Here is a 23870-nt window from a genome sequence, read left to right on the forward strand (position 1 = left end):
GGAGGGGGTGGCTAAGTTATGTAGCGGGGAGAAAAAAGAAGGAAGGATGGGAGGGCTGGGTTTAATGTTTGTGCTGCCCAAACAGTTGCGTGATGCACTGTATAGCGATCTGTGCTTTGCTACTGGGGGTATCCCAGGGGGAAGGAGGTATACAGGTAAGTCCTCGACTTAGGACCCCAACTGAGCCCAAAATTTATGTTGTTAAGTGAGTTTTGCTCCATTTTACAACTTCTCTTGCCACAATTAAGTGAATCATTGCAGTTGATAAGTTACTGCTGGAAGGAAAGTCCATCTGGTTCAGTTCCAAGCTGGGAGAAGGATGCTGGAAACAACATGGAGGTTGTAGTAACTGTCTACTTTCACCCTGTTCCAAAGAGGTCTGTCCATAAGCACACCATCAAGCGTGCCTACCATCCCTGTCCTAATGTGGTTTTTTTTTATTCGTATCCATTTCATGTATCCAAAATCATATTTATACATATATATATATGTTGTCTAATACATGCTTGACGAAATAAATAAATAAATTAAAATAAAGCTGGGGAGAAACAAAAAAACTGGTTGCTAAGTGAATCTGGCTTCCCCCATTGACATCGCTTGTGAGGAGGTCACAAAAGGTGATCATATGACCTTGGGGTACAGCAACAGCCATAAATTTGAACCTGTTGTCAAGCATCTTAATTTTGATCCCGTGGCCATGGGGATGGTGCAAAGGTCGTAACTGAAAAATGGTCATGTCACATTTTTTCAGTGCCGTAACTTTGAACAGTCAATAAATGAACTGTTGTAAGTTGAGGACTGTTGTGACCCAGCAGGAGCCGTTGGAGCTGCAACTAGACTCCGACAGTGAGGGGTCTTACGACTCGGCTCTGGAAGATGTGGAGGACCCTGGACAAGGTTCCGACTCCGAGCAGGGATCAGAGAGGCTGGTTGGCCAGCCAGGAGGCACCTGAGGCATGGAGCAGTGGTGAAAGCCAAAGAGAGTGTGCTCCTGACGTCATGCCTTGGAGCAGTGGGGAGGAGACCAGGGAGTGGTTTCTGGATGCCCGGCAATGGAGAGCTGATAGACGTAGAGAACAGCTACGCAGTTACAAGAGATGATTGGACTCAGGTGATCGTAATCAGGCTCCTCTCAAGGCTATTTAAGGAAGGACTTTCCTTTTGCAGGAATCAACTTATCATTAGAGTTGGAGACACTGTCAAGTCTGTGTCCTACCTCAGCAGGCTGGATTGCTGCCAAGGTGTTGTCTGTACTGGATTGCTGCCAAGGTATTGACTGTACTGGATTGCTGCCAAGATGTTGTCTGTAGTGGATTGCTGCCAAGGTTTAAACTGTGTGTAAATAAAACATCTTGCAGAGACCTTGTTTCGGAGTGCTTTGGTATACGAGAAGGGGGGGGGGTCAGAACGGAGGACTACCTGCATTGACTTAAAGCAATACAGCTTTACAGCTGATCCTTAATATGTACACTTTGCTGTAACCCAGACAGAGTACGGTGGGAATATGTCTACATGACATTACAGATATGCATGCTACAAAGAAGTAAATTCCATTAATGAGTGTCTCTTCTAGCCAGTGGGCCTAGGATTGTTGCCTAAGAATTTTTACTTACCAAGGTAAGGAAGTAGGATAATCTATGGACCTCAAGGGTTCTTTCCAAAACAAATAGTAACAGGCCATGCTAATTTAATGGCACCTATTTAGAATACTTTATTGGTCAAGTGTGATTGGACATACAAGGAATTTGCCTCCGCATAATCACTCAGTGTAGATATAAACAATAAAATAATATATTCATAAGATACCAACAGAAGGAGGTAGTAGAAATGATGAGAAGAATAATAGTAATATAGATAGTCCTCGACTTACAACAGTTCATTTAGTGACCATTTAGTGACCATTCAAAGTTACAATGGCATTGAAAAAAAATGACTTATGACTGTTTTCAGAGTTATGACCTTTGCAGCATCCCCTTAATCTGATCAAAATTCAGATGCTTGGAAATTGGTTCATATTTATGACCGTTGCTATGTCCCTAGGTCATGTGATCACCTTTTGTGACCTGACAAGCAAAGTCAATGGGCAAATCATATTCACTTCACAACTAGATTACCAATTTATCAACTGCAGTTATTCACTTAACAACTGTGCCAAGAAAGGTTGTAAAATGGGGCAAAACTCAGCAAATTTGGGGCTTCATTGTGTCATAAGTCGAGGGCTACCGGTACCAGTACTTTATAGGTAAAGATCCTATAGTGGACCTAATATGGTACTGTGGTATTTAGGTGTTCAGCAGAGTGATGGCGCAAGAGGAAAAAAACCGATTTGTGTTTAGTTGTTTAACATAATTAATCAATTCAAAATAAAAAATCAAGTGCAGTAACAGGAATAAAAAATGCCAGTTCAGAATAGAATAGAATTGAATTGAATTCTTTATTGGCCAAGTGTGATTGGACATACAAGGAATTTGTCTTTGGTGCATATGCTCTCAGTGTACATAAAAAGACAAGATACATTCGTCAAGAATCATAAGGTACAATACTTAATGATAGTCATAGGCAATCAGGAAACAATCAATATCAATATAAATCATAAGGATACAAGCAACAAAGTTACAGTCCTGCAGTCATTAAGTGGGAGGAGATGGAGGAGAACATGCTGAACATAGTTTAGACCCCTGCTAGGGAATTAAAAAATGGTTTTATTCTGCCATGAGCACCAAGGGGAGGAGAAGAAGCTGTGTAAGGAGTACGGTACCTCCTCTGATGTCAGTCAGCTAAGTTAGCCACAGTTCCTCTGCTACCAGTAACCTGTACCAAAGGAGCCATTTTCCACATTTGCTCTCCTTCATTTTTCCATCCCACTCTGTCTCCATTTGACCTGCCACCAGTACTATCCGCCTCTTGCCATGGGAAGCAGACATGGTAGGGAGAAGGAGGAGAAACTAGATTCTCACCCTTTCCCACAGGGTGTAGGCTGCAGAGCCTATGCATTCACACACACATGCAAAGTAATGCTATAGAATGATTGATTATTACTTGCTCCCACTTTGCTTTCCAGAATAGAACCACCCCACTAGGGAACTGCCTTTTTTGTGGGAACAGAAACAAGGGGAAACAATTCTTCAGCTAGATAGGAGGAGGTCTTTTGGGAGTAGGGAGAACTGGCACTAAAAAACCCGCCTCTCCACATTATCCGCCTCTCCACATTAAGGCATGGGAAAGCTAGCTTTTCAGCACCACAGCAGAGGTTCAATTATCTTGGCTTAAAAGCAAATAACCAAGGGGAATGTCCACAGCAATTAGCTGTGGGCAGGAGCAGCAGGATAGGCCCTGCCATTAATTTTGTTTTCTTCCATTCAGTTGCATCCAATTTTTAGAGATTGCCTGATTACTACCTGCAGTTTTCTTGGCAAGGTTTTAGTTTGCCATTGCCTCCTTCATAGGGCTGAGAGAGAACAACTACCCCAAGATCACCCAACAGGTTTTGTCCCTAAGGCAGGACTACAACTCATGGTCTTTCAAATTTAAATCTGATGCCTTAAACCACCACTATTTTCACCCTCTTAAATTTACATTTGGGTGCACGAAATTGTTGTTGTTGTTGTTGTTATTATTATTGTTGTTGCATCAACAGAATTGTATCACAGCGGCCAGTTGTTTCGCCGGATTTGGCATTGAATACTAGTCGGGCCCCACCCAGGGGCCTAGGACGTCGTAACGTATTTTCGTAATATACGTGCGGATCCAGTGCAGCTTTTTGCATTTGACTGATGGTGATTTTGTCAAGTTTTAACTGTTTTAAATGTAATTCCAGTGCTTTTGGAATAGCACCCAGTGTGCCAATTACCACTGGAATTACCACTGCTGGTTTGTGCCATAATAGTTGAATTTCAATTTTTAGGTCCTGGTATTTTGTGATTTTTTCATGTTCCTTCTCATCGACCCTGCTATCACCTGGTATTGCGATGTCTATGATTGTAACCTTATTTTTCTCAACCAGTGTGATGTCTGGTGTGTTATGCGCCAGTATTTTGTCCGTTTGTATACGAAAATCCCATAGGATCTTGACCATCTGATTTTCGGTGACTTTTTCAGGCTTATGTTCCCACCAGTTTGTTGTTGTTTTAATATTATAATTTTTGCACAAATTCCAGTGGATCATTTGTGCTACTGAATTGTGCCGCAATTTATAATCAGTCTGTGTGATTTTTTTTACAGCAGCTGAGTATGTGGTCAACAGTTTCATCAACTTCTTTGCAGAGTCTGCATTTGGCATCATCAGAGGATTTTTCGATTTTGGCCTTAATGGCATTTGTTTGGGTAGCTTGTTCTTGCGCAGCCAGGATTAGTGACTCTGTTTCTTTCTTTAATGTACCTGTAGTTAACCATAACCAAGTTTTTTCACTATCCACTTTATTTTTTATTTTTTCCAGAAATTGACCATGCAATGCTTTGTTCCGCCAACTCTCCATTCTTGATTTTATCACATCTTTTCTGTATTCTTGTTTCGTCTGTTGGGCCTTCGGTAGATTTTTGTTCTTTACTTCGATTAATAGATGTTCTTGACTTTTTTAAAAATAATCAGTCAGTGCATGTTTTTCTTCTTCAACTATTTGCTTCACTTGTAATAATCCTCTGCCACCTGATTTTTGGGGCAGGTATAATCTATCAGTGTCACTTATCATCATCATCATCATCATCATTATAGTTTTTCACACAGTCAGCCAGATTTATAAGCTGGATTTGACATTTTTATATACCTATCAAGTCCTTCCCAAAGACCTGGACTAGGCAGATGTTATATGATGATGTTAAAAGTAGGTGCAGGACATAAGCCGTTCCAAGTAAAGCTGCTTTTTGCAAATGATTTATAGTGATTTTTGTCAATGCTGATAGTATTACCATGTTGCTTGTTGTTTTGGAATTGCACCCAAAGTGCCTATCACTAAATCTTTGCTTTCTTTTGCCACAGTCGTTCTACTTCTGTCTGTAGATCTTTGTATTCATGTAGATCTTTGTATTATTATCAAAAGGTATTCTTTTAATAAAATGCGTTGGCCTCTTAGCAGACTCCTCCTGAATTTTGCCTGCCATGGGCTTAACACGGCTATCCTTCTACAGCCTTTCCAGAATAGGAGAGGCTGCAACAAGAAGGGGGCGCCCAAAACAGGCTTTACGACTGGGGGTGGGGATCAGCCTAGCTTGGGAAAAGAGAAAAGGGGCCGAAATCCCTTATTCTATACCTGCAAAATTATTATTACCGACTTGTCCCCCATCGCATTGGCAACCGCCGGAGCCTAGAGGAGGGGCGCTTTCTCTCAACAGGAAGCACAGGGAATCAAAAAAGGAAGGGACCAGCCCCCTTTTGCCTTCCTCTCACGTTGCGATGGATGTTTTTTTAATTGCGATTGAATCGTGCGGTGCAGCGCTAGACGGTTTGCAAGTCGGAAGCGGCGCCTTTTGATAACGGCTCCCTAATTCCCGAGGCGATCGCTCCTGCTGATATGTGAGCTCGCTCTCGGGCCTCGGCCTCCCCCCTTGGTTGCAGGTGAGCAGGGGATCCTCTGAAACTGCGATTGTGGTTAAGAAGCTATGCAGTGTCGTATACGTGGCCTGGGGTGGGTGAGAAATATTTTGGGGTTCCGGGAAAAGGCATAAACCGATGGGCTCAAAAAGAAAATATTTGATTCAAACAGTAGCCTACTGGATCGTTTGCTTGGATCTCACTCGTTGGTTGTCGTTTTGCGTTTCTTTTGTGGACGAGAAAAATAAATAACTAGGATGTTGCGGGGATTTCATAATGCCAGGAGAAGGAGTTGTATATTCGTCTCTGCGTCACTGGCAATCCTTTCATACTATATAATCCCAAACAGCTTCCTTGCGGACTTGGATGTCTATAAGATAATACTTTGCTGTAGATGTATTAAAAATAGGAGGGCATCCCCCTAAAAAAAGTGAGGTGCTTTGATGCAGGATTAGCTGCAGCAACCACAGTCTTTCTCCACATTTGTACCTACCATATCCTTAGCTTTTAGGGAAACTCATAATGATTATTCAGAAATAAGCCTTCCCCATGCTCATTCCCTCCACGTATCTTGGACTCATCCTGCGAATTCTGGGATTTGAAGTCCAATACCCAGAGTGCGACAGTTATGGAAAGGTGCTCCAAAAGAACTCCTCAAACTCACGTTGGCTTGTTTATTTATACGTTTGATGGATTCATATCCTGCCTTTTGTATAGGAGCGAAAGGCAGTGTTCATTGTGCGCCTTATACCATGCAGCTTTGTATTACTGTCATATTTAACACACAACTCTTGTAGTCTGAAGTTTTGTAAACACACACGTTTGGGACTGAAACCTACTGAGATTGTTCGGTATTTCTTCCTGAGTTGCGTAATATGAAATTATTGTAATATGAAATTGTTGTAATATGAAATAGAAAATATTAAGAACACACATTCATGGCCTAAACAGGTGAGGGTGTCATAAAACCCAAGGACAAATTTTCAACAAATACTTTTGTCCTAAATCAATTGCCTTGCTTCAAGATGATTCAGAAAAATAGTGACAAAGCACCTATTCCTATGTGTACCCTCTCTAACAATATTGTCAGTTTTTTTGTGCAAGAGAAGCTAGTCATAGGTAACCTCCTTAAAATAAGGACTGATAAATGCTTTGATCTAGATGTGATGTGTCAGCAAAAAAATTTAAACCATCTGGTGAACAAGACAACATTCAGTTGAAAACAGTTTCTCTGTTTTTGTTTTTGTTTACTAAAATGTGTGGTCTGTTTGGAAGTGAGTTTACATTCAGAGGCTCTCATTATAGAAGTTGCCATGTAGTGAAGACATGATTGCATACTTAGGCAGAAAGGTATACAAAAACAAAGATGTCAGATCTCGTCTCTTTACAGTGATAGACTGTAGAAATATTAACAACATGTAACAGGCAGACTTTGAATGGAAAAGGTTTTGCCTACAAATGTCTTTGCTAGATCCTATTATCTTGTGCCTGTATGCAAGTTAGAAATTCGGGGAGTTGCAGTCTCAGTACATTGAGAGGTCATCAAACTGGGGAAGAATAGCACAGCTCCTAAAGCAATATGACAATGCCTAATTTTGAGTTATTTCATTTTCCAACAGAAGTAAAGTTTATCCTAAACCAAGAACCCTGATAAACACAGAAGAAAACTTCCTTTGCAGGAATGAGGTGAGTTCAACCAAATAGGATTCCTCTGTTAGATTGCTTTTCATGCTTTTTAGAAATTAAAACATTATTTGTTTCTAATGCATAGAGGAAAGACATAGCATTGTCCATGTTTAAATACGTAAAAATGTTACTGCTACTTGACTTCCTATACAGAGATATTTGGATTGATTTGCTGAACCACGGTGTATACATCATTTATATATTAATTATCAGTCACTCAATCAAATGCATAACCTCTTCATTGAAAATTATGAACCATAATCTATTGTGCTTATCTACTGCCAGAGGCAGATTTTTTTAGATGTCCCAAATCTAGGCCTGAGAGAGAGCAACTCTCCCAAATTTATTCAGTCAGCACTCATGCCTAAAGAAGATTAGAATTTGGATATCCCTAGTCCTAATCCAGAAACACTTTAACAATCACAATGTTGAACATTTATTTTAGCAGGTGGAACTTCTTTATTTTAAATTTATTTCTTAAATTTATATCTTGTCTTTCCTCTAAGAGCTCAAAGAGTCTTATATCAATATATGTCTTCATTTTATCTTCATAAGTGCATATGTGTGAAATAGGTAGATGAGAGAGAATGGCAGTGGCCCAATCAGTTGAACATTGGCTTCCCCATCCTGACGAACCCTAGAACTACCATATTGTACTATTTCTTAATATTTGGGAATTGATACTTAACTGAGTTATTAAATTACCCCTTCAATCATAAACTAAATGAATTGACTGGGTTCACATAACATGTTAAGCCACTAAAAAAAAGTTAACCAAGTTTGAAAGAAACAAAACTGCTAGATTTTTAATCTCTTTAACCATGTTATGTGAACCCAGCAGTTAATAATTAACTTGTGCAGAAGTTAAAACATTTTCTAGAAGATGTTTCCAGAAATGCATTAGGCAACCTTCCCAATCCAATATTCTTCAGGTATGATAGGATTGTAACTGCTGGAACAATCAATGCATTTGAGAGTTGTTATTGTACACATCTAGAGTGTACCAGGTTAGAAAGAACTTGCACACATTATAGAAACTGTATCTTTGTTTTATGTGTAATTTGGATGTGTTATCATCTGTCCTTCAGAAGCCAATATTGCTTATCATCCTAGGATACCCACAGCAAGTAATATGATCTCCAGTAGCTCACAACACTTCTTCATTGGGCATGGGTTTGTACGAATTCTTCATTATACATATGCCCAATTAAGTTTCCCATTCATTAGTAGCACGTGTATAATGAAGGAAACTGCATTGCACTGCAATTTCAAGTTAGTTTGAAATTTGTCTTTGATCTTGATTTGAAGATTATTGATTGATCTGCTGTTTCTTTTGTCACTGTGTTTTTGCAAGAATACATATTTAATCATCCAGTAGTTGAAAGTCTGAGGATTCCCCCAGTTTTTCTCAAATGCCTCTAGAAATTTACCCCAAAGTTTTTATTACTGATTCTACAGTTCCTTCTTGTTGTACCTAGTGCATACTTATCATGTTTTGTTGGTAAGTGATGTTGGTGTTACTGCCTTTGAGTCATCTTCATGATAATCAATGCCTTTCTTAAAAATTGTGGTGCTTTGGCCTTTCAAACTATTTGCTGTTGCAAAACTCTGATTTCTTCCCCACCCCCACCCATGCATTAGAGGTACAGAACTAATGGCAATGTATAAGCCAGTATCAGATATTGATCAGTGAAATATCTGTTATAATATTGCCGTGGTAAAGGGAAGTAGCTTGGGATATACTAAATTATATTGTTTTAATATCAGCCTGCATCTTCTCCTTTTTTTTTCAAATTAGGCTTAGAGAAGAAGACTTAACGAATCAAAGGGGGGGGGGGTGTTTCAGAAAAGACTGCAGTTCCAGTTTTTATACAAAGCAAAAATGAACTTGGATCTGTCCTTTGCCTTAAGTGAACGGTGTCTAAATTGTTGCATTGCATTGTAATAGTTCAAGCTTGAAATCCATCCAATATTGCCCTACAGTACTGCACTGTAATAAGCCTTATTTCTTGTTGTTATTGTTTTCAGTTGTCAAACTTCATACCTGAATTCATCAGTAAGTCTTAGCTCTCCACTAGACTACAACTGAAAAACTAATCTTGTCCCAATGAATATGCAGATTGTGAATATGTAGCTAGTCTGTGCCCAGGTTTATTGAAAATGTAATGAGAAGAGATTCCTAGGGATTGTGGATGGTGATTTGTACCATTATTGTCTTTGACAGATCTTGAGCACAAAAGCTGACCATCAAAAGTTTCAACCTAACAAGAGATGGAACAGACTAAGTGGGCAAATCATATTTGGGTGCAGTAGAGGAGTCAATGAAGATACTCATGGCATCATTATTGATTAAGGCCTATAGTGATTCAGTGTCCACATCTTAACAAAAGACAAAGCCTTTCAGCATCTGGCATTTTGCAATACTTATCCTCTAGCACTGCTGATACTAATGGCAATGATTCAATCTGATATGCAATGCAGTAAGAAATTAGAGTTTCCTGTTTTACACAGGCAATGAAAAGAAGTGTTAATTTGAATATCAAACTCTTCAATAGATCTTAAATTATGTTTTATTTTTTAGAAACAAAACAAGACATCTTATTTAGGAACTGTGTTCTGTTTATTTAAAAAATGACTTCATCCAATATCTTATAATTGCTATTTTTGGGAAGAGGTTGTTACATATATAATTGTGAAATACTTAATATTCTCAAATGTTCATATTTTTCTGAATGATATTCCTTTGTATGGAAGTTGACACTAGAAGAAAAAAATGGATTGTCTATATGCTCTACTTACAGCTGAAAGACTAAAACAACTCAATGGTTTGTGGAGATTTTATTAGCAATATATACGTAGATGAATTACTAACAGAGGTTAGCTATTATAATGAAATATAGCTACCACTTACTGAAATGTGTGTGTAGAATTTTCATTTTCTTGCAAGTACAGGTCTTGCTTGTTTTTCAGAACAACAGAATATTCATTTAATGGTTGTGACAGGAATTCATCAACTAGCTTGTTACCTGACCTAATGCTGTGTTCTGAGAGATAGTTACTGGCCCAAAGTCACCCAGTCAATGTTCATGCCTAAAGCAGGGCTAGAATTCAGGATCCCTTGATTTCTAGCCTGGTGCTTTAATCACTGGACCAAATTGGCTTTCAACCTAGTATTGATTCATTGGTTTGGATAGGAATTGACTGATGGGCTTGTTGCCCAAGCTTGACATCATGGGCTGAGAGAGAGGGTAAAATATCCATTAATATATGCCTTGCATATTTTTGTTCGCCTGTGCACCTAGCAGTTTGAAAGTATGCAAATGCGAGTAGATAAATAAATACCACTTCAGCCTCAGCATATAGTCACGCTGGCATGTGACAATAGAAATATCTTTGGACAACACTCCACCTAGAAACGGAGATAAACACTGCCCCTAGAATTGGACACAATCAGAAAGGGGAAACCTTTACCTTTATATATTTTTCCCTTTCTTTCTAAATTGCTTTTGTATTCTTTTTAACAATTTTGGGCTTCCTCCCTCCTTTCCTCCCTTATATTACATTTTACATTCATAAAGCAAAACACGTTTCTAGCACAGTACAGAAGCTGGCATTGTGCAGATCACCAGTTTCTTCCGTAAGACTTCTTTAGCCACAGTAAGGATCCCACTGTGATGGTAAAAAGCAGTTCACCATCTGATGAATGGATGTTTTGCGATCAGCAAACCATGGCAGCCATTTTGTAAGAACACCTACCGGTTGCTTTCAGAATTTTAAATGGTTTCTACCTCAAAAGTGCTGTCTATCTCTGCTTATGAACACAAGCATTTTCTCTCCATTTTCTTTTTGGTTTAGCTTTTCATTTCTGTGGATTTTGCTCTCTTTAACTGTCCTATCCTCAGCCTATTTTTTGGCTTGCTGTTTGACGGAGGCCTTGCTTTATTCATTGGACTTCATTTGTCATATCTATATACCATCTTGATGTGGTTCAGAGCAGCATGCATTATCTCCCTATCACAAGAGTTGTTGGTAGAGATAGGGCCTGAGCAAGTGTCACCAAATAAGCATCATAGCTCAAGTGAAGGTTTGAATCTAGATCTCTTTTTGCCTAATCTGGTAATGTAATCATTATAGAACCTTAAATTTTCTTTGAAACTTCTTCTTTGATTTGAAGTCAGCACCTGAGCAGTCTCTTTTCAATACCAGCCCCACTATTATGCTAGATTATAACATTTTATAATTATATATACACCTCCCCCCCCAATGTTGCAATGTATTGCCGCATAAATCTTTTTTGCATAGAATTTTATGTAAGTTGTTCCTGTTCTGAAAATAGCATCCTGCTATCCTCACTCAGCACATATTTGTTCAGAGGAAAGTATTATGCATCTGTTAATTCATATGCACCCATTATATACTCTTGAATCACCTTGTGCCTTCATCAGTAAGCTATCTAAATTTAAATTCTAACTTCTTCATTGAATAGCTCTCCTTGATGAAGTAACCCAAATGGTGTGGGACATAAAAGTGAACCTATTACTTAAAGCATTATGTGCCAAAGGCTATGAATGGTCCTTTGCCACTTTTGTGTTATTTCCTCATTGATATTAAGAATGCCTATTCTGAAATAATAGACTAAATGATGTACAGATAGTCGTCATTTTACGTTTGGTTGCTTAGTGACCATTCAATGTTACAAGAGACCCAGAAAATTGGAATTACACCCTGGTACATGATCTCATTTTGGATGCTGGCAACCAGCCGGCATTTACAGGTATTTATAGTGCCTCTTTGTGGCTATGTGACTGCTCTTTGCGACATTTTTGCCAGAAACTGACATTTACTTCCGGTTTCTGCCAAAAACCAGCCCATAGTGAGTATTGGGTTCACCTACAGTTCACTTAATGACTGCTGCAAAAAAAGGTTGTGGTTACATGGTGACTGGCAATTTACGACCAAAATTGTGAGTTACAGTTGTAAGTTGAGGATTACCTATATTGTTTCCTCTTACAAAGAGGCTGGGATCCAATGTATAGAATCCATACCTGGATGATAATGAAAATAAGCCTTTGCCCACACAAATAATAGTGTCCTTCCAGCATCTATATCGAATTTCCGTGATTTAGTGCAATTTCTGCTCTACCATTTCATTACCACCCCAGGTATATGCTGGTGGGAATAAATTTATGAGGTAGTCCCCAAATCTAACCAGGTAATCTTTGGTCAGTTATAGAAAATAGAATTGAATGATTGCTTAAAATGGTCCAGTTCATGTTCTGGATGGATCTGGATGTCTTGCTGACTATTCTTCAGAAATTTCTTGTCTCTGTCTGCAAGAACTTTTGTACCCTGTGGCTGATCTACGGACCATATCCGGGTTCCAGGAAGTTGACATTATCATTTTTAAGCATCTTCTTTTCTTTAGCAGAACTCAGTCAGCATCTTGGTTTATTAGAGAACCAAGCATAACGAAACAAATAAGGTTGTAGAGGAATACAGAGATAACTTTGAGGAAGGAATGCAAAATCTACTAAGTAAATGATAACTCAATACTGGGAAAGGAGAAAGTCTGGGAAAGAAATTCAAAATGATTTCAACTGGTTTCTGTTTTGTATAAGAAAAAGTATAAGAGGGATGCTTGGCAGGTTTTTCTGTTTTTATACCTCATACTATAACAATAAAGTCTTAGTATTGTCTGTTCCATGATTTGACCTATCCTGAAGGTTGACATAGGAGAAGACAAATAAAGGAACACACAAGATGAATAAAACTGAGCATATAATTGTTAGAATTACCCAGTTCTACCACTTGCAGTAAAGGGACCCCTTTCAAGGACCATTTAATATCCTATTCTATGTCTGTCAACGCAGAACATCCTTCTCTGTCCCCCTTGCAGTTCATAGGCTAACACATTGATGCTTTTCTGGTTTATGTGGCATCTCCTCCAAGATGTTGGGACAAGAGAACCAGAACAATCCAAATTTCCAAGGCTGATGTAAATTATTTGCAAACAAATTCGCTTAGATATTCCTCAATTTGGAATCCAGTGTTAGGTCAAGTAATAGAAAGATAATTAGGCAACTACTCATCCTATTCATAGGGATTGTTTCCAGATTGTGGATTTTGAGGACATAAACAGATTATATGGAGAAGCAAGATTATTCGTGCTTGACTCTACATCAACAAATTAGACCACAGGTGTCAAAATTACCGTGTCACCTGTGGTGTTTCGTGATGTTTTTCCCATTCATGGAACTGGGGTGGGTGTGGCCTGCGCATGACGCATCCGGCCCATGGACCACCAGTTTGACACCCCTGAATTAGACCATCCAGTATAAAGGTGGCCCCAAGGTTAAGGTGTCTCTAACGCCACCTTCTGGTTGGGATGTTTCTTTTTTGCTTAAAGGGAATGGTTGTTAAAATATCCCTCTCAACTCACAAGATCAATTTGCTTCAGGCTAATCTCATCAGGGACGTGCGGTCAGGAGAGGCAAGGGAGGCAGAGCCTCACCTCTCCTCATGAAATAATATTATATAATATATATATATATATATATATATATATATATATATATATATATATATATATATATTTATAATATTATACATCCGTCCGGGCGCGCCCTGGAGCTGCGGAGGGCGGAGGCAGAAATGTTGTTGGCGCTCCCGGATGACATCATCCGGAAACGCCGACATTTCTGCCTCCGCCCTCCGCAGCTCCTGGGCGCGCACAGACGGAGGTAGCCACAGCGACACCGAGGCGATCCGGGCGGACGAAAGAGCGAGAGAGGCAGCCTGATCCTCGGTCACTCGCCCGCCGGACTGCCTCGGCGCCATTCTGCCTACCTCCGTCCGTGCGCGCCCGGGAGCTGCGGAGGGCGGAGGCAGAAATGTTGTCGGCGCTCCCAGATGACGTCATCCGGAAACGCCAACATTTCTGCCTCCGCCCTCCACAGCTCCCGGGTGCGCACGGATGGAGGTCGCCACAGTGACACCGAGGCGATCCAGGCGGACGAAAGAGTGAGTGAGGCAGCCTGATCCTCGGTCGCTCGCCCGCTGGACTGCCTCGGCACCATTCTGCCTACCTCCGTCCGTGCGCGCCCGGGAGCTGCGGAGGGCGGAGGCAGAAATGTGTGCCTCCAGCACACGTGGTCCCATTCCCCGCCTTCCTGATGACGTCACCAGCCTCACCAGCCATTAACCTCACCGCACGTCACTGAATCTCATATATTCAGTTTTTGAGAATCATGGCCTTTTTGATAAACTAAATCCAAAAGGTTCAATGTCACTGCCATAAATTATATCCTTCTGAGCTGTCTGGTAGGATTGAATCTTAAAAGTACAATCTGGTCCTTGCTATCGTGCCATATCCAGAAGCTGAAACTGGGGGACAACTGCTCAGTGCAGTCATTACTTTGGATCATTATCTGATATTGATGGGGTGTGTGATAAGAGAAACCAAGCTGAAATTAAACTCAGGCAAGAGGAAGATGCTATTAATAAGGAGGAAACTAGAATTTGGGACTGGAGCAAAGTCTACTTTAGGTGGAGCTGTGCTCTCATAGAAGGAGTTTATCTACTCTCTGTTTCATTCCCAGCTATAATTAAATATGTAGGGGATGGTTATGGCCAGGAGTGTGTTTACATAACTATCAAGTGATATATTAGTTACAACTCTTTCTAAGCTGCTTGGATTTAGTGACAGTCATCCTTGTTTTAGTTGCAATCTATTGTGACTATTGCAATGAGCTTGAAAAGTGTCTGGAAATTAAAAGGGGTGTAAAAATGCAAAGTTCAGATATCATGTACTCCCTTTGTTGAAGAATCTGCACTTCTCCAATCTACCCATTGTCTGATGGCACAACTTAAGATGGTGTTGATTCTTTAAAAATCTGAACAACTTAGGCTCTGACTTAAAAATGAACACTTTTCCTGCTATGAACATGCCTGATAACATAGACCAGTAACAGAGAAACGTTTGAATATATATCATTGACTAAAGACGTGATGGCAAACCTATGCCACGCGTTCCCAAAGTGGCACGTGAAGTCATGTCACCCAGCACGTGTGGCCTTGCCTGTTTGTCTTTTGGGTTTCTGCCACGCATGTGTGTGCGACAATCAATTATCCTTCGTGTGCGCGGCAGTGCTGAAAACCTGTGTGCGCAAGCGCGGCGGCCAGTTGATTGTTGCGTGTGCATGCATGCCAAAACCCAGAAGTTCAGCTTTTCCAGAATGCAATCCCTTCACATACACAGCAGTGCCGAAAACCGGCCTGCGCATGCGTTCCAGCCTGCTGACCATTGGGCGCACATGCACGCTAGAACCCGAAGTTAGCTTTTCTGGAGTGTGGCCCCAACGAGCACGCACAATGCTTCCGCATGACTGGACTAAAGTGTGTACACTTGATATATGGAAGAGGATATTTCCTGTGGTTCCCAGATAAGGGAATGCTCTTACTCTCTGAATATTTAGAAAATAGCATTGGTATATTACTTTCACAAATCCTTTAAAATATTAAGTTGCTTTTAGTGCCATGTTCTATTTTTTATATTTTCATTCAAATTATTGCAAGGCATTTTGGTGAATAAGCAAAAAGATTCAGTATATATTTAATAAATAAATGTGCAGCTTGACCTATCCTTGGTTTATTGTTTATTACTGCGTACGGTATGCAGATCATCAGGCTAAGTTGAAGTTACCTTGGTTGGGAGGAACCTCAGTCTTGATGATTAGTAAACTACTCTAGACCAATATGTGCTCATGTGTGAGAAGTGAGTATGCTTTTAGTAAGCCACCAAAAGATCAAGGAGAACTATTCATCCCAGATGGCTGAAGGTCATCTACGAGCACAATTAATGTCATGAAGTCCAACTAAAACAATCTAACTCAAGTTGTACAATCAGTCCTGGTCTTCTATACAGTTGAAGAATTGTGTAGTTGTTAGATTATACTTTGGATATGGTAAGATGGGAATGCTTTGCTTTCATTTCCTAAATTTCAAGCAGCCAACTTAAAGAAACTGCTTAGCCTTTGTGTTGGTGCTAATTTTGTATATAGCATTATATGATCATGAATGATTGACTAACTTTCACCTCTTTTTTTTTAATACTTAAGGTTTTACCATACCTGCAAGCTACCTGGAAGAATTATGGGTATCCGGCTACTCCACTTCTCTTCTATCGTGATTTTTTTGCTGCTTCTGGTAGCAGGTGCATTAACAGCTTTACTACCTAATATTAAGGAAGATAAAATGCTCCATCTGCGAAGGGAGACAAAATCCCAAAGCCAGTTGGCTTCAGATTCATTTACTCTTATTATGCAGACATACAATAGAACAGACTTACTCTTGAAGCTCTTAAATCACTACCAAGCCATGCCTCATCTGCAAAAAGTGATAGTTGTGTGGAATAATGTTGGGGAGAAAGCGCCTGAAGAAACATGGAATACTTTGGGACCTCATCCTGTCCCTGTCATCTTCAAAGTACAAACAGTAAATCACATGAGGAATAGACTTCAGGTTTTCCCGGAGCTGGAAACAAAAGGTAATTATTCTCTCTCTTATCTGATTCTACCTCCCTATCAGTAATGATTACGGCTTATAATACAAGAAAGGGGCTGTTGATGAAAGAAGGGAGTTATTAATGAATAATTCATGCAGCGCACAAGGTATGTGAGAAAGAGCTTGAGAAAAGGGGTGAAGGGGCGCTTAGATGATGATTAGATAAGATATACCAGGTATGCCAGAGCTACATAACAAGCAGAGAAAGAATGGACCCTCCCGCCAAACTTCTCAGATTGTAAGAGACAGTAGGAGATTTGTACAGCTAGTCCTAAACTTACAACAGTTCATTTAGTGACCATTCAAAGTTACAATGGCATTGAAAAAAGTGATTTATGACCATTTTTCACATTTATGACTGTTGCAGCATCCCCCTGGTCACATGATCAAAATTCAGATGCTTGGCAGTTGACTGATATGATGCTTTCAGTGTCTTGGAGTCATGTGATCTACCTTTTGCAACCTTCTGACGAGCAAAGTCAGTGGGAAAGCCAGATTCACTTAACAACTGTCTTACTAGCTTAACAACTGCAGTGATTCACTTAACAACTGGGGCCAGAAAGGTGGTAAAATCAGTCAAGATTCACTTAAACAACTGTCTCGTTTAACAAGAGAAATTTTGAAGAAAGGAAAAGGGTAACCCTTCTAATTGTGATGTATTCATAGAGTATGATAAAAATAGAGATTGCAGCAATATATTATGATTTCAAGATTACACTTGAAATCATAAACGTTCTTACTACAGAGTTAAGCCCTGTTCAACAAAGCAAAATCCATTTGAAACTAAAAGCTTGAATTCAAGTCGTACAGAATGAAACATAAACTTCTTCGGTGATTGTTGGTATAATGAGATCCAGAGGCTTTTTCACTAATTATTCTTCCTTTTGGGAACAAGAGAACATTTTAGCCGCTGATAATGTATTTCGGGTTCTCTTGAATTTGACAAAATCCTGCCAAAGGGCAACTGTGTTTTCCAGTCACCATGAATATTGTTCAATCTGTTGTAAGTATTTTGCTCAGTAAATGTAGGCACTCATTAAAATGCATTTTTCTCCATTCAGCTGTTTTGATGATGGATGATGATACCCTAGTTAGCGCCTATGACCTAGTTTTCGCTTTCTCCATTTGGCAGGTAATGTTAGCATTCTGCTTTGCATGTTTATTTAGTACTAAAAGTGTTTTGAGTTATGTTGCTGTACTGGTCTCCAAAGATGCTCTATGTACACCTACTTGGAAATTACACTTACTTCCAGTCGCATTTAGAAATTAATCTCAAAGAAACAGAGCATACATAGAGAGGTTTTTTTCCCCTTAAAATTGGTGATTTTCAAAAATGCCAAGATCTTCTAAGGAGATTGTATGTCTGTTAGGTATGCTTTTGACATAAAGGGAACTGCTATGTTTTGAAATTCTGATTTATGTCAGATTTAACCAGCACACCAAAAGCCAAACTATATATGCAAAAATTTAACATAGGGGCCGATTCTATATGTTTATTATGAGGTGCAAGAGACACAGTTCCACTGTACCAGTGGAACAACCATCTTTTTAATTGCCAAGTCCGGGAAGGGAAAAGGATACAGAAACAGTATGTACACTAACAACAATCCCCCAAACACTGTTAGTGACCGGTAGTTGTTAACCATACAGACCAGGCGAGTCAAACACAATGCCCGGGGACTAGATGCTGCCCACGGCATGCTTAGAACTGGCCCGCCCTGAAAACAGCAAAGGACCAGCCCACAGTGGCCCTGCCAAGGAAAATGGAGCTCCGTTTTCACTGGCAGAGGGTTGCAGGAGGCCTTCGCGGTGGAAAATGGAACTTGTGAGGGTTGCGGGCGGCACTTTCAAGCTCCATTTTCACTGGCAGAGGGTTACAGGAAGCCGTCACAGCCAAAACGGAGCCCGTTTTCACTGGCAGAGTACTCAGGTCACCACAGGCATGATAATGTTGATCTGACCACGCCCACATTGGCCATGCCCCCCCCCCCAAAGGCAAACACAACCTTGATGCAGCCCTCAATGAAATCGAGTTTGACACCCCTGATGTAGACAAAAACATCCATCCCTATAAAGAAACAGTTAGTGCTGCTTTTTTAATCCCAGGAAAAGAAGTATTTGACTTGAGGAACTGCAAACAGCTGCAATGCACACATAGCACATTTCAATCTGAAGCACTGCACGGTCCTAACACAGCCCTAACACATACACCATACTAGATAGCTCATTGAGCAAGTGTGCTGTCAGCCCTATTAAGTGGACTAAGAAATCAGCTTTACAGAAAGACTAAAACTATTTTTTATTGAGATTGGCTATATCAATAAAAGAGTCTGATTGTGCTTTATTCCCCACTCTCCTGCCCTTCTACTCATGAGAATTAAAGAGGTGTCTGCCTGAACCACTTCGGCATTTTTTCTGCCATGTTTTTACACTTGTCTATGGTAAAGGATATGGCCTGTCTCTGTCAAGACCATCTGTCTTACTCCTTTTAAACGTTCAGACTTCCGAGGATAAGTTACACAGAATAGGGAAGTATTCTTTGAAGAAGCGGTTCAAAGGATGCAAGCAAATATCTTTGTAAGCCGTCTTGAATCGCCGTGTGCGAGTAGGCGGCAATATAAAATTTCTAAATAAATAAATATAAATAAATAAAACAAGCTGTTGTACCCACTTCCTCTGGCTCACCACATAGGGTGCAGGGTTGGGAATAGGATGTCAAATTTGAAACAAATACATCTAGTCCTTGATTTATGACTATTCGTTCAGTGATGATTGAAAGTTATGAATGAATTTATTTATATATATATGTTACGGTGAAAGACCGAAATTGGTGAATGTCAACATTCACCGGTGAATGTCGACATTCACCAGATACGCTTGGCGAATGTCCGAAAATACCCTTATCCTCTCGACACCCTTCTATTCGCGGAGGTTTTTTTTTAAAACCTGCGATCCTGCGATCGACATAAAAAAAAAAAAACTCCGCGAATAGAAGACGCTTAAAAGGAAGCGAGGAGCCGAGGTATTAGGGTAAGGGGATTAGGGTAAGGGTGTATGTCCGAAAATACCCTTATCCTCTCGACACCCTTACCCTAATCCCCTTACCCTAATACCTCGGCTCCTCACTTCCTTTTAAAGGTCTTCTATTCGCGGAGTTTTTTAAAAAAAACCTGCGATCCTGCGATCGACATAAAAAAAAAAACTCCGCGAATAGAAGACGCTTAAAAGGAAGCATATCTGCCGAGGCATTAGGGTAAGGGGATTAGGGTAAGGGTGTCGAGAGGATAAGGGTATTTTCGGACATTCACCAAGCGTATCTGGTGAATGTCGACATTCACCAGATTTCGGTCTTTCACCGTAACATATATATATATGTATGTATGTGTGTGTGTGTGTGTGTGTGTGTGTGTGTGTGTGTGTGTTACAACCCCTGGTATGCCCAAATATATGGCAATTACATTGGCCTAATATGCAATACAGCCCTGGTTCTATTCCCAGTAAGGGTATGGCTAGCTGATGAGAGCTAAATAGCTTGAAATAGATCTATACTAGTCTCCCTTTATTTATTTATCAGCACAAATACAACACACACACACACATATATATAATTTCTTTTGGGAATAAGCAATTGGAAAAATTATGGCACATTATTTTTATATACTGTATGTTGACTTCAGCAGGATAATGTTTGTGTGTGTGTGTGTGTGTGTGTGTGTGTGTACACATACAAAAAAGAAAAATAACTGGTTTCAATTCTATATGTGTCTTTAAAATCTACTGTATTACTGTATATAATTGAGTCCAAATTTTATTTGGCTTCTTTACACATCCACCAAGATGATGTGCCTTCATCTTTGTTACATTTCCAACATATGTTTGAAGAACTTTTATACATCCTAGCCAATTTTTCCAGTGAATATACGAACAATACAGCATTTTATAAAAATTCTCCTTAAACTGTAATATTACTCTACCTTTCAGTTCTTTCAACTACATATTCTCCCATTGATTCATGTGTATTATAACATTTTTAGCAATAGCACTTAGAGTCTTAGACATATATACTGCCCCATAATGCTTTACAGCACTCTCTGGGTAGTTTACAGAATCAGCATATTGCCCCCAACAATGTAGGTCCTCATGTTACTGACCCCGGAACGATGGAAGGCTAAGTCAACCTTGAGCCTGTCAGGATCGAACTCCAGACCTTGGGCAGAATTAGCCTTCAACACTGCATTCTAATCACCGCACCACCATTTTAATCTATTTTATTATGCAGTTCTTCTCTTATTGTTATTCTACATTCTCCTTGACAAAGTTCTAATATATCACTCAATCACTTGTGTTAATAATCATTTTTCTTCTATAAAATGCTTCTATGCTGAGACCCAGGACAGTATTTTGGGGCATAGCCTACATTTATATCTGTTCCATATTCTCAGTATGTCAGGTTGAACAAAATGGTTTTTAAAATCTACATTAACCTTAGTCTTATTATACTGTAGATAGCTAAGCAGCCTAAATCTCAAATCATGCCTCTCTAACTCCAAAAGTCTCCTGTTTCTTAGCAACCTCTATTCTATCATCCGGACCAAAGAGCAGGCAGCAAAATATAATTTCAAATTAAATCTGCCAGTCCTCCTTCCTTTTGTATCTTGCAACACCTTATATTTAACTCATGGTTTTCCCCTCTGCCGTACAAATATAGATATTAGCAGTATAATCTTTTTGCACATTTGACTCAAACTGAATTCATTACAAGTCTGCATGTATCTTGAGAGTTGGTATAGCATACAGGTAGTCCTTGACTTAACAACAGTTTGTTTAGTGACCGTTCAAAGTTACAATCTCATTGAAAAAAGGGACTTAAGACCATTTTTCACAGTTACAAACTTTGTAGCATCCCCACAATCATGTGATCAAAATTCAGATGCTTGGCAACCGGTTCATATTTATAACAGTTGCTGTGTCCCAAGGTCATGGGATCTCCTTTTGTGACCTTCTGATAAGCAAAGTTAGTGGGGAAACCAGATTCACTTAACAACTGGGTTACCAACTTATCAACTACAGTGATTCACTTAACAATAGTGGCAAGAAAGGTTGTAAAACTCAATAAATGTCTCATTTAACAACAGAAATTTTGGGCTCAGTTGTGGTCGTAAGTCGAGGATTACCTGTAGTAACACCAGTTCTAAAAGTCAAGCAGACTTTAATTCAAATCTTACCTTTGCTGTGATCTCCCTATGTCATTTAGGCAAGTATTTCAATTGCATCCTTTGGAAATTAATAATATTGGTTCTTATAAGATACAGTAGTTCTTAGTATTGCACCAGATTATAAATGTGGTGCCTTTTGAATATGTGAATTATTATTTAAATTCGGGATATTGCTGATGTGGAAGCTCCCCACGAGACCAAACCTCTTCTGGATTTTCAGAAATAATCTAAATGCTCAGTCTGAGAATGAGATGCAGGAGAAAAAAAATTAACCCTGATCTTTTATAATACAACACAGAAGACACACAAATGGCTGTAGAATACATAGGCAAACTGGTCCCTATTAAGTGCATAAAGAATGCCAATATAAAAATCAGGACTTTTTCTGAACTCTACTCAACATTTTAACTATATGTCAGTTCTGGGCACAAAATGTGGTTAAATTTGCAGTGATAGTAAACTTGAATGTGGGGAACATCTTATAAACAAATCTTTTTTATGTATATTTTTGTTACTGGGTCATAAATCTTTTGCAATTGTTTTTATTTGCATCCAGGGGCCCAATAGCAACATTATGATGTTTTTCTTTTCCTACAGCAATTTCCAGATCAGATTGTTGGATTTGTTCCCAGAAAGCACATCCCCAGCCCTGCGGGGATTTTCAGCTATGGGAGCTTTGAACTTCAGGGTCCTCTCATTGGCAATGGAGACCAGTATTCAATGATCCTAATAGGAGCTGCGTTCTTCAACAGCGCATACCTAGAACTTTTTCAAAAGCAGCCTGAAGCTGTGCACGCCATGATCGATGAGACTCAAAATTGTGACGATATCACCATGAATTTCTTGGTTGCCAAGCATATTGGAAAGCCATCGGGTATGTTTGTGAAGCCAGTAGACATCAGGAATTTAGAAAAAGAAAGCAACAGTGGTTATTCTGGGATGTGGCACCGGGCAGAACACTTGCTGCAAAGGTCCTACTGCCTTAATAAATTGGCTAGCATCTACGGCAACATGCCTTTAAAATATTCTAATATTATGATTTCCCAGTTTGGTTTTCCAAACTATGCTAATCACAAGAATAAAGTATAAGAATATGCTCCAGTAAATGCTTCAATGTGCTTCTCGGCCATTCAAGTAATATATATCAAGTAGAGAAGTCTGTAAAGAAATCTGTAAGGTACTCATTATTTGGAGCTAATTTCTGCAAGAGCTCTTTGGGGATGCAAAGTCTGGGTGAAACATTCCATCTCTTATACTCAGCATGTGAAAGCTTTTTAGTTGGCTTCGCTATTTATCCCCATTTCAGACAACCCACCCACCCCCCAACACTTGAATGCAGATTGTCCCAGAAAGCCATGTGCATTCACATCATCCAAGTTGCAGATATACAGTATCTCCAGCCACAATGTGTAAGCCAACAACTATTTTTCATTTTCAGCCTGCCTGTTCAAATATGCCAATAAAAGGAATCAAAAGAATAAATTATCCATAAAATTTGTAGCATTTTTTTCCTCACACATCTATACAACGAGGCTACACTTGATTTATCTAGCAGATATTACTCCAGTGACTCAATGGTTTCACCCACAGAAATAATGAAATATTTTCTGTGCAATAACTTGATGGTTTGAGAACATTTGCAATAACATTATTTTCTTCCCCTATTCACAGCTAAATAATATTTTTTTAAAAACACATGGTGAAATATTTGACACAAATACATTATCTTAACCTTGAGACGTGAAGAGTGTGCCCTCATCTTCCACTAATCTTTCATAAAAATTGTTTCAATTTTGAAGGTAGTGCTATTTTATGTCTTAAGCCAAGAGCTAAATAATTTGCGGTGTGTTTTTTAATGTAATAATAAAATGTTTTCTGAA

The 23870-nt window shown here is 39.4% G+C and overlaps 1 protein-coding gene across 2 annotated transcripts; it reads left to right on the forward strand.

Moving 5' to 3' along the window:
• Window positions 1–68: 68 nt before the first annotated feature.
• Window positions 69–23484, forward strand: EXTL2 (exostosin like glycosyltransferase 2). 2 transcript variants are annotated; one of them, XM_081946453.1, is made up of 5 exons: window positions 69–155; window positions 7147–7213; window positions 16330–16757; window positions 17836–17906; window positions 22588–23484. In XM_081946453.1, the coding sequence occupies exons 2-5, from the start codon at window positions 7209–7211 to the stop codon at window positions 23077–23079; spliced, it is 996 nt and encodes a 331-aa protein (XP_081802579.1). In that variant the 5' UTR covers window positions 69–155; window positions 7147–7208; the 3' UTR covers window positions 23080–23484. The 2 variants fall into 2 exon arrangements, with proteins under 2 accessions (XP_081802579.1, XP_081802578.1); XM_081946452.1 differs by lacking the exon at window positions 69–155 and adding an exon at window positions 5378–5551.
• Window positions 23485–23870: the final 386 nt, after the last annotated feature.

The sequence above is a fragment of the Natrix helvetica genome (assembly GCF_964273705.1).
Source record: "Natrix helvetica genome assembly, chromosome: 3".
In the NCBI taxonomy this organism is placed as follows: Eukaryota; Metazoa; Chordata; class Lepidosauria; order Squamata; family Natricidae; genus Natrix; species Natrix helvetica.

What these genes read in the sequence shown, in the direction of transcription:
- EXTL2 (XM_081946453.1), top strand. An exon ending in CCCGGAGCTGGAAACAAAAG is followed by an intron (nt 16,758 to 17,835) that starts GTAATTATTCTC and finishes TTCTCCATTCAG; the next exon opens with CTGTTTTGATGATGGATGAT. An exon ending in TCGCTTTCTCCATTTGGCAG is followed by an intron (nt 17,907 to 22,587) that starts GTAATGTTAGCA and finishes CTTTTCCTACAG; the next exon opens with CAATTTCCAGATCAGATTGT.